Source organism: Typha angustifolia, chromosome 15 (assembly GCF_048772165.1).
Source record: "Typha angustifolia cultivar Huaian chromosome 15, ASM4877216v1, whole genome shotgun sequence".
NCBI classification, from domain to species: domain Eukaryota; kingdom Viridiplantae; phylum Streptophyta; class Magnoliopsida; order Poales; family Typhaceae; genus Typha; species Typha angustifolia.
The window spans coordinates 16,874,261-16,885,810 of NC_133253.1; the positions used below are offsets into that span (position 1 = coordinate 16,874,261).

The 11,550-nt window shown below is 37.6% G+C and overlaps 1 protein-coding gene across 1 annotated transcript; it reads left to right on the forward strand.

Annotated features, from left to right (window-relative positions):
* Positions 1–486: 486 nt before the first annotated feature.
* On the forward strand, positions 487–2,208 carry LOC140779789 (hydroxycinnamoyltransferase 4-like). Its single transcript, XM_073125048.1, has 2 exons — positions 487–997; positions 1,096–2,208. The coding sequence occupies exons 1-2, from the start codon at positions 596–598 to the stop codon at positions 1,990–1,992; spliced, it is 1,299 nt and encodes a 432-aa protein (XP_072981149.1). The 5' UTR covers positions 487–595; the 3' UTR covers positions 1,993–2,208.
* The last annotated feature ends 9,342 nt before the right edge of the window (positions 2,209–11,550 follow it).

Genomic DNA, 11,550 nt, shown 5'->3' on the forward strand with positions numbered 1-11,550 from the left:
CTATTCCCTGGACCAGGGGGGCAAAATTGTCATTAAAGAAATCTATGGCACTTGAGAAATTCACCTGCAAATTGCCGACCACCCAATTGTAGAACCTCTTTCATTCTTCTTCCATCCGTCTCTTTCTCTTCTCATCCTAAAACGTGCTGATTGTTTTTATCTTAAAAGTTGCAGGTCCAATAAATGTGACAGTGGTGGTAAAGCTACAATGTTTTTAGTTTTGTATGTTTAATTATTAGATTCTTTAAACTATGGTGTATTTTTCATATTTTTTTACTTGGAAAAAGTTAGTCCCATGCATGTTATTTGGTGGACTGGCACTTTGCACTATGTGTGATTCTACTCAATGAAGAAAGGAAAAGGAAAAGGAAAAAGAAAAAGAAAAGGGGAACGTTGAAGCATTCTTCGTTTTAGTTTTAATTAAAGAACTAAAAAGAGTTGGTGGAAGTGTTAGTTCCTGGCGTATTTAAAAATTTTCCTATGCCTTTAAATACGACGCTTAGGACTCTTGGTGAAGTTGTAGTCACACCACTCCGAAGAACCCAAGGGGTGAGAGAGAGAGAGAGAGAGAGAGAGAGAGAGAGAGAGAGTCATTATGGTGGAAGTAGTGAAGTCGGAGTTTGTAGTCCCTAGCGAGGAGACTCCAAAGCATGGGCTTTGGGTGTCCAACTTAGACCTCGCAGCGAGAAGGGGATACACCCCGACAGTTTACTTCTACCGGCCTAATGGTGAGCCGGACTTCTTCTCTATTGATGTCCTAAAGGCAGCTCTCGCTAAGGCTTTGGTGCTCTTTTATCCATTTGCCGGCCGTCTCGGCGTCGACTCTAATGGCCGGATTGAGATCAACTGCAACGGAGAGGGAGCGCTCTTCGTTGTTGCCCGCTCTGACTCCACCCTCGATGACTTCACCGACTTCACGCCGTCGGCCGAGATGCGGGATGTCTTTGTCCCGGCCGCCGACTCCGCCGACCCTCCTTGCGTCCTGCTGATGCTTCAGGTATTAATTATTTATCATTCCTAGTTTGGAGTTTTAATTATTAGTTTTTAATAAAAAAAGGCTCGACTCTGATATTATATCTATATATATATGTGCAGGTTACATTCTTCAAGTGCGGTGGAGTTGTTCTGGGAACCGCGATGCACCACACGGTCATCGACGCCCGGTGCGCCTTCCACTTCATAGAAACGTGGTCGAACATTGCCCACGGGAACGCCGACGCCGTCCCTCCTCCGTTCCTGGACCGCACCCTCCTCCGGGCCCGCTCCTTCCCCACCGTCCTCTTCGACCACCCGGAGTACAAATCCACGCCCCCACCCATCCCCTCCCACAGCACCACCTCTCCCGCCGCCGCCTACGCGAGCACAATCCTGAAGCTCTCTAAGGCACACGTCGACGGCCTCAAGCTCCGGTGCAGCGACACCACCGCCAGCCGGGTCTCCTCCTTCCGCGCCGTGGTGGCGCACGTGTGGCGTTGCGTGTGCATCGCCCGCGGCCTCCCCCACGACGCCGACACCTGCCTCTACACCATGATCGACATGCGCAGCCGCATGAGCCCGCCCCTCCCCGAAACCTACTTCGGCAACGCTGTCATCCGCACGTCCGTGAGCGCCAATGTCGGCGAGCTCGTCTCCAACCCGATCGGCTTCGGCGCGAAGCGCCTCCGCGGCGCGACGAGCCAAGGCGACGACTACGCGAGATCGCTGATCGACTACTTGGAGACGGTGGACACGGATAACTTACCCAGAAGCGGATTACCCAACACCGACTTGCGGGTGATAAGCTGGCTGGGGATGTCGATGTACGACGCCGACTTCGGATGGGGAGAGCCGGTGTTCATGGGGCCAGCTTTGATGTATTACAGTGGGTTCGTCTACTTGATGAATAGCCCCGGGAAGGATGGCGGCTTGTCCGTGGCGGTGTCGCTGGAGCCGGAGTACATGGCGGGATTCAAGAAGACATTTTTCGAGGAGTTGGGCGGATTGGAAGGGTGATCGACGGCGCGACCTGGGTTTAATTTGTATGCAATAACCACTACTCCTTGCTAGCTACTTGGCATCAGTTCTTTTTCTTCTTCTTATTTTGTTAAGTGGTGTAATTACTTGGGGTGCGTTTACTTAATTACAAGTATTTCTCTGAAAACAAAAGACAAAAAAAAGATGCAGATTTAATATTGGGATGCAATGTCTAATATATGTTATAAGCTCCCTGATGCTATTACAAATTCTTTTTATCATGATCTTGGACTGTTGACAGGTTAACTATACGTGACTTTTCGTCCTTTAAATTGAGTCTGACATCGTAACAGTAGATTGCAGACTTTTCTTTTCTTTTCTTTTGGCTAAGATACGAAGAAGTACTATCAAATTCTTAACTGGGACACCGTTTAGATCATGATCTCATTTCTGGCTGGCAGACCAGGCAATTTTTGTTCTCCTTTTACACAAGGAGAAAGACTGAAAGAGTGGTTCATCCAAGTGAGAACGAGGATTTGGTGAATAAGAAGAATATCAGATATGGCTTCAGTACAAACAAAGACAACATATGGTCAAAAGTGATTATTCACCAGAAAGAGAAAAACAAAGATATTGAAGTAATTAACTTTTAGGTGAGCTTTTTGTTTGTTTCGGTTACTTTATTGTAAGTGTGGACAGATGTACGTTGATTAATTTACAAACGTCCAAACGACTAAAACATCAAATGTAACTTTTCTTGTTGAAGCTAGACTAAGAGTTTAATAGCTTTTTGAGATATATATATATATATGTGTGTGTGTGTGTTAGGACAATGGGATTAGTCCTTATAAATCCTGAAGTTTAAAACTGTGACCTCTATTATAAACTAATGAGTTTCAACTACTGAGCCAGAACAAGAATAACAAGTTGGACAAAATTGTACCATGAATTCGTTAGCCCATCGCCCCCTGGCAAATTGCCAAGAGCCTGAGAAGGCCCCGGGATGTAGACAAATCTACTCCATTATTGTCTTTGTTAGTGAATTTGAGTCACTCGCGACCATCATGAATAGGCTAAAAGACATTAGTTTTTCCATTCGAACAAAACGAATCTTGTGAGAAATGAGGCAGATCAGCTGTGCCTTTTGAAGGTCTTTGGCTTCTATTTATCAATATATTACTGAGGTATGTAAACATATATTAGCAGTGTCAAAATGGGTCAAATAAGCCATCTACTCTACCAACTGTTGCTAAGTCGATAACCTAATCGTAGAAAACTCCACATCAAATTCAATGTCCAATTGGTTCGTTGAGTTCATGCCCATCCAGTGGTAGCTCTGCGAATTAAACTTCGAACCTCTTAGCATCAGCTAATAAACCTATTTGTTTCCCATATGATTTATAATTAGGATAACTGCACCATGACCCAGAACTACTACCTCTCTGCCCTTGGATAGCGAAAAGCTTCAATCGATTATTTTACACTAAACATAATTAATTAACAGAACAAGGTGTAATTATTCTAATTTGTTTAAATTTCACATTTGATGCAACTTGGTCGTGTCATAGTGGGCCGGTTCTGACCTAATGGGCTTGGGCTTTCTCCTTCGTACATGAATATAGTTCATCCAGGAGGCCCACTTAGGGGCCAAGAAAGTTTGGCTCAAAAGACTTGCTTTTCTCTGTAGTAAAACACTCTAAACTGAGAATTAAAACTACAGACATTGAGTTATTAGAGTAACTGCACTCGGGAAATAAATAGATTTTTTTATAATGTTATTAAGTTTGCCAATGTTAGATCGAAGTTTAACTCGCATTGGTTTTTAAGCAAGAAAAGTAAAGAATAAAGTGTCGGACATTAAGGAATAATTTATGCTAAATAGTGCTATTAAATTTTGTATTAAACTTTACACTACTGAGTTTTATCCTTTGAAAATCTATAGTAAATACATTGAATGACTTGAGAAAAGTATCTGTTTTATATTTTGTGTGTAGTAACTTGCATTTTCCAACGATGAGTTGGATGATGACTGAATTAGGCGTTCGAACAGCCTTTGGATGCATATCTTCGTAAATCTAGACTCATTATATCATCAGAAATAAAAGATATAGAGGCAAAATACTACCGTCGCAACGAATTCTGAGAATAAGTTTTATAATTGGATTAATCTTTTCATTTGGTATGTTTTCTCTTAAATTTTTTTTTCTTCTACTTAAATATTGTAAGGAGATCTTTTGTCTCTAGGATTTCTTTCTTTTTATCTTAATGATATCTTTCAGTTAGACTGTGATTATCATTGATTTGAGATTAAGCTTTCAGTAATTAAAATAGCTTGTTCTTCTTATTGGGTTGAGCTGTGTGTGCAAAGCCTGTGCCACCTACTATTTTATGTTTGGACTGGGCTGAGTCCAATTAAAATTGGGCGAGTTCAGATTGGACCTAAACAAGTCGAGCCTAATGTTTAGATCCAAATGGTATTATAACATTATTTCTCAACATTTAATGTGAAATAAAAGATGAAAAATATAACTAAACTTTTATTTAGTGTGACTAATATTACAATGAAATCAAACTACCTCTAGATATACATACCATGACCGACCATGCTAGTTTCTATTAAGACTTTTCCTTTCGTACTCTATCTTTCATGTGAGTGTTCAAGTATGAAGTATAAATCTAACCCTTCATAAACCTAACGGAATAAAGGAAATTGCATACTATTTTCTTCCTAGACCGGTTACAAAGAGCGACTAAAGAAATCATTTTATTTTTGGATATTATTTTAAATGTGGAGAGAGTATTTAAATTGAACTCTCTGTTGATTTTGAATTCTATGTATAAAATTTGAATTCTACCTTTAAGAAACAGTCTAAATTTGACTTTTAAGTATAGCATTGGAAAAGAGAGATTTATATTAATTGGAGAGAAAAGTTCGAAGTAGTAACTTATCATTTTGAACAAAATAGTATGGATTTGAATCTAATGTCTTATTGAATAGTTATATTATATATATATTCAAGCGAAAAATGAGATGTGCTTCTGAAAAAAAAAATTAAAGAGTCTTATACTCAACTAATTCTCAACGAGAAACCAGTGCCAAATATAAAAGATAAATAGAAACTAGTTTAGAGGGAGATTTGCGTATAACATCATGTCATATAATCAAAATTTGTATTTATATCCTATATTTTTATTATTTATAAATTAAACTTTAAAATTTAACGAATATGTATAGAAAACACTCTATTATTACATATGTTAGTTAAATTTAACTATATTCTTAGGTTAAATTAATTATATTAAGAAAATTATAAAAATATCATCAACCCAATCCAACCCAACCCAACCCAACTAAACCTAACTAACGAAACCCAACCTAAACCAACTAACCAACTAAACCCATTCTAAACCAACTGATCAACTAAACCCAACCCAACCCACTAATCAACTAAACCTGACCCAACCCTTCTCCATCGTCCGATCTAAACCCAATCCTCCGCCCTCCTCCTTCCTCCCTCCTCTCGCCTCATTCCCTCCTCCCTCGCTAGGACTTGGCATTTGCGACATGATGGTGATCTGGCCTTTGCGACATGATGGAGGGGAATGACGTGGTGGTTAGGGTGTTGACATTAGGGTCTGGCTCGAGCACAAGATCCCATATCGACTACAAGATCTCCTCGACTACGTCGCTTGGATCGGGGGCTCCGTTGACTACTCTCCCTTAGTGGCAATTACGTTAACTATTTCCCCAATAATAAGGGGTGCCTCCATGCTCTCCCAAGGATAGTGCTCAAGAACACCATAGTGAACGGGGAAGAGCTTGTCATCGACACCCACCTCCTCGCCACCGAAATAGGCCAAAAGGCTGGAGTGGCAAGTCGGCGTGCAGCTTGATGACAAGCTTGATGATTTATGCATGATGATGGTCTTTGGACGAGAGAATAAATTAATAATCGATTGAATAAATCTCAAATTTCTTAGTGCAATTAAATTAAGATAATAATTATAATCGACTTAAATTAATCAGGTTTAACGAACATAAGATAGTAAAGATTAATATCTCGTATATATACCAATTAACAACATATTTTATGCATGAGTTTCCCAAATAAATTCACCTTGAGATTGGACCAAAGTTAAAAACTAAATCCATGCACGTCCTAAGGAAAGAAGGGGTTTTTACTCTGCCCCCTACGGCTACGGTCCAGTTCTACCACCCCAATGGAGACCCAGAATTCTTGTGCACTCAACGCCTTGCTGTTGACCCCATTGCCGGATTGAGATCAACTGCAACGGAGAAGGTGCACTCTTCGTCGTCGCCAGTTCCGACAATGACTGCGCCGACTTCATGTCGTGTCGGCCAATGTCCGTGAAAGATCGAAGACTACGTACGCTGCCTCTCCCCATCCCAACTCTTATCATACGCAAGTCGGCATTGGGTTACGTAATATACTCCGTTGTAAATTATCCGTAGCCACTGTAGAAAAAATGATTTAGGTGTGGTTAGTGACATAATTTGCCCAAGTGTTTACGTAGAATTTAGTTGTCCCAAACTGATCAGATCTCTCTCTTTCTCATCTTTCTTTATCTAAACTATATAAGGAGTGGTTAATATAAATAGCTTAATTTACAATATACCACCAACAAATTAATGAGTTTAGCTTTCTAGAATATGCAGTATCTATGCATGCATGGCTTTTTTAAACTCAAATTTATCTTTAAATACAACAAACCAAAAACAAAAAGATAATGTACTTGGATTCAATTGCAAGAAGTTGAATATAATCAAATTAAACACCAATTAACCACTCTAGATGAACCTCTCTCTCTCTCTCTCTCTCTCTCACACACACACACACACACACACACACAAGTTACACTTGAATCATGACTAAAATGACGATATAGTCCATTAACTGTTCAAAGTTGTTGTATATTAATGCATCCTACTGTTATTCCAAAAGTACTTTACTACCTTAATTTCTAAGAAATATTTTCTATTCAGTGAATGCATGTTCCAAACTCCACACGCATATAAAAACTTTGGACCAATTAATTATTTCTTCCTCAGAAACGAAAACAGACAACTGTATATGATTAAGATGATCCACAAACAACAGGCCTACACTTGTTATCCTCACCAACTCTTGCTTTGATTAAATCTTAATTTGCCACCTATATATAATTAATACAAGTTTGTGGGCCCCCTCTTAATTATTTCTTAACACGTCTACCTACCAGCGAAGTAGAAAAATACAAGTCACGAGGAAGTATAATAATATTACGGCATTGGTTAATTATATACTACCAAAAAACCAAAGCACTGGACGAAATTTAGGATTAATCCTATTCTCAGGGAGAGTAACTCCACTCCTTAACTATCGGAAGCAGTACGTTGCTGCGTGGAACTCGTGATGATCATGTCGTGCATGCATGTGATCGACCTGCTTCGAGGTAGTACGCTGCACAACAATCTACGTCAAAAAAAATTGGTTAGTAATTTAATGATTTGGCTTAACGGTTCAAAAGTGTAACTAACGGCTTAATAGTGCGATTTGATTTGGAGATGTAACTCGACAGCATGACAGTTTGGAGTAAGATTTAGCGGTGTTTAATTCAGAGTAATTGTGTTGGGCGAGGCACGTGACTTAAAGTCTAAACTAGACAACTTACAGTACTAATTAAAAAACTTGGTGAGATCTAAGTGCCTCTGAATCTAGAAAGAGTTGATCATTTATCTGACTTATATCTACCCTTCGATTTATGAATGATATTAAAAAAACGTTATGGTTCCTTGGATCGATCTTTGGCACAGATTCAAATCTAACAGCAGTTCTCTAATCCTTGGTTGAAAGTTGAAACTACTACATAATTTATAGAATCGAATGAAACTATTAGTTACTATACAGGAAGTAACAGCAACTCTTCACCTTCTCGATCAGCAGTGTGAAATAATAGACCACGACGAAGTGCTGAAAGTAAGAAGCCAAAAGAGAATAGAGTTTTGGGAAGATTCACCGATCGTCCGGGAGGAGACTAGCTAGCTATTGCTGGTAGCCATTGCCATCAACTCAAGCACATGAGATAAATGACTTTTAAAGGAGGGAGATAGAAGGAGACCCGCCCTTGAAAGGATGGCTTCGTCAATAGGTAACATTAAATGGTAGGTATATTACCCCTGCACGATGAGACTTATTGTTGATTGTCATAGTAATAGGAATATATCGAACAAAGAGTCACGGGAGCTAAAACACAGCGATCGCTTTTACAGCTCTGCAGTTTAGCTTTCTTTTATGAAGATTATGAACATATGAAACATGACAGGCCAGAAGACTAAGCTAAAATTATTCCTCCAAAAAAAGGTTTAGCTTTCTTATTATCACTAAGTGGGGGATAAAATTTTAAAAAAATAATAGAAAAGACCAAATATGAAAGGGAAAACAAAGATGGTTTGACTCACAAATACAAAAAAAACACTTATTTTAGTGTAAATTGTAAATATAGTAGATAGCGATATATTAGGCATGAGAACTATGACGTTGCATAATTATAGGGATTGGTTCTATATATATATATAGATAAAAGCATCTTATTGTATAGGATCATGAAGAACTATTCTGTATTGTTTATATAAAGAGAATTACACCGCTGAGGGGATTTGGCGGCTAATAGTTTTTCTTACTCAAATCACCCAAATTATTATGAAAAGGCGACTTAACTATATGGATTCTCTTGCATGAAGCAAAGATAAATCTAATTATAGATCAAATACTAGTAGTATTCTACTTTAGTCAAAAAAAAAAAGGGTAAAAGCCATTTAAAAAAAAAAGTAAAAGGGAAGGCGAGAATATATTATAATTCAGACGTACTTTTAGGCTTTTTTAATTAAAGTACTGCTTTAAAAATTTTATTATGGAATTACAGTACGATTTAAACTATTTTTAAAACAAATATAATTTTTATCAGCTCCGCACAGTATAAAAAATTGGTTAAATTTCTAATATTATAAAACTTCTTATTTTCTATGAAGTGATTTATGGAAACTAATCTATTAGTAAATGAACATTATAAATCGATGAATATAAATGAATGCATAAATGAACACTTGAGAATTTCGTGAATGAAAATAAGATAAGGTTTACTTATAGATCGATATTGAGTTTACTCTCGGAAAGAGATATTTATTTGTTACGATCTATGAGTTTTATTATATTAAAAAATTTATAAATTTATTAAGAATCAATTAAATTCACGGGGACATTAGGCTCGATTGATTAAATTTATTTATTTTTTAATTATTTTATAATATAAGTCTTTTTGACAAGTCTAGTTTAATCATATGAGCTATTTAAGACAAGTCCAAATAAATCATAACAGTTCTTAAGGTAAGTCTAGTTAAGTCAAGTAAGATTTTAAGGCAAGTCCAGTTAAGTTATGTAAGCTTTTAAGGCAAGTCCTAATTCGAGTTGTGTCAACTTTTAGGGCTAATCCTAATGGGACTCATTGTAACCGACCTCTATATAGAGGGGTTAGACTCATTTGTTAAGCAAGTATATAAGTAAGTATTGAGAATTAATTGAGTTTAATTATTTTCTTATTATCATATTTATCGTTTTATCGTAATCGTTATATCGTTTTTATCTTTTTAGGAGTAAAACATAGCATTTGTTAGAACATCCAAAGCTTTCAACCCTAGCCACAATCTTCCTCCAGCAGCCACCCTATCCTACAGTCATCCACCGCCACCCTTGGCCGTCCGCCACTCTCTGATGACTGTCGCAACATCAAATATTTACTGTTTTGCCATCTTCTGATCTATCTCCACTGTTTTATTTTTAACTTTTTATACTGATATTTAATTTAGGTAAAACTAGAGCCATTAGAATCCTAACTCAATAGGCTACTACCATCTAAATTTTTATAATTTTATTATGTTCAAATTATTTTAAATTTGGTTTGTAACAGATCAGCTCATATCATGATTAGCTGTAATTTCTTGAGATGGTAACACTATTTCGAAATGACTATATGAACAAGATTACGAGATTGAGATTTACTTAATATTTTCAACATTATTCCGATCTAGATTACAATTCACTTGCAATATGGGACTTTTTTTTTTCTTGCCTTATAGAGTATAATTGATAGTATTGTTATGATCCGATTACATGGATTAAGTCAATCGGGTCGGTTAAGTTAACTTAAGTCAAATTGAGTTAATTAGTTAGTTTTATCTTATTATTTTAATTTTTAAATAAATTAGTTAATCCGTATATGGATTTGATTTTTTTTGGAATTTTTACTTTTATAAATAGGAGTAGACATGCATTAATAATTATTGATCATTGAATAAATCTGAGTTAGATTGCGTTTATATTTCTTGGAGTAGATCACAACCATACAAATATTCTAATCTTTCAAACCCTATCCATTTACACCTCCACCAATAGTCTATACTATTTTAATCATAACTTTTCATCCGGATATCCGATTGACTTCATTTTAAAGCTATTAAATCTAAAATTTTCGAGGTTAACTACTTATTAAAATATTCAGATTCATCGTAAGGAGGAATTGCTTCAGATACGGTCCGTAACAAATAGTAGATATTTTATTTTTTAATTTATTTTTTGATGTAGCTATATATACATATCACGACTTTGAGATGTATCAGTGAGATTAATCTCTTTTCCTCTTCCCTTCACTCAATTGTCTTAATCTTAGTACAAACATAGTACTTTCGTAATTAATTTTCGCGTTAACGTGTACCTTTGGTAGAAAAAAGAAAACTCCTTGGAATTTCGATACTTTTCCCACGACAGATGGCCGAAGTCTATATCATAAAAGCATTGTTTTCCAAAACATGTTTGGAATTGAGTAGATTTTCTACCGAGCGATGAACACGAGGCAGTTTTATGTCATCCCTACCCATCTAATTAAACTTTTTACGATTCATTATGACGACTTATCCGAATAAGATATTTTATTATAGAGTTACCAAGTATTCATATTGGGATCAATTAGTTCTAAGTTAGTTTAACCTACGGAGGGCGGTTTTCGGACAGACTAATTATTCTTTTTTTCTAATTTTTTTTAAATCGGCCAGATTAATTCGCGTCATTCAACGTGGCATAGTCTACAGTTTGCTACGTGGTCCGTACAAAAGGGTTGTTAGCCATTCCCACAAACGGCCGCGTTGACAGCAGAAGAGCGAACCCGCCGTTTGAGTTGACGGGGCAACGCGTCGGTTCCGTCCCGTTAGTCGTAGGACAGAGTGACGTCACCCTTTCGCCTCGGACAGCTAATATCGATCTAGATGCTGCGCCCGTTTTTGGACAAGTAATCCCCGATCTCCCAATCGTGGCCGTTCACATTCAACGTTAAAATTCGCGCAAGCAGCATGATCAAATGTCCAGAGGCAGAAATTAGCGGAAGATTAAATCTGGTCACCGCTCCACCAACCCCCTGTTCGGCTCCACCCCTTCCCGCGTCTCGCATCCTGCCACGTGTCTCCACGTTTGCTCCGAATACACAAATTCCCCATCTCAACAACTCTCCTCCACCGCAACTTCTTGTATAAATTCCCATCCCGGGCCA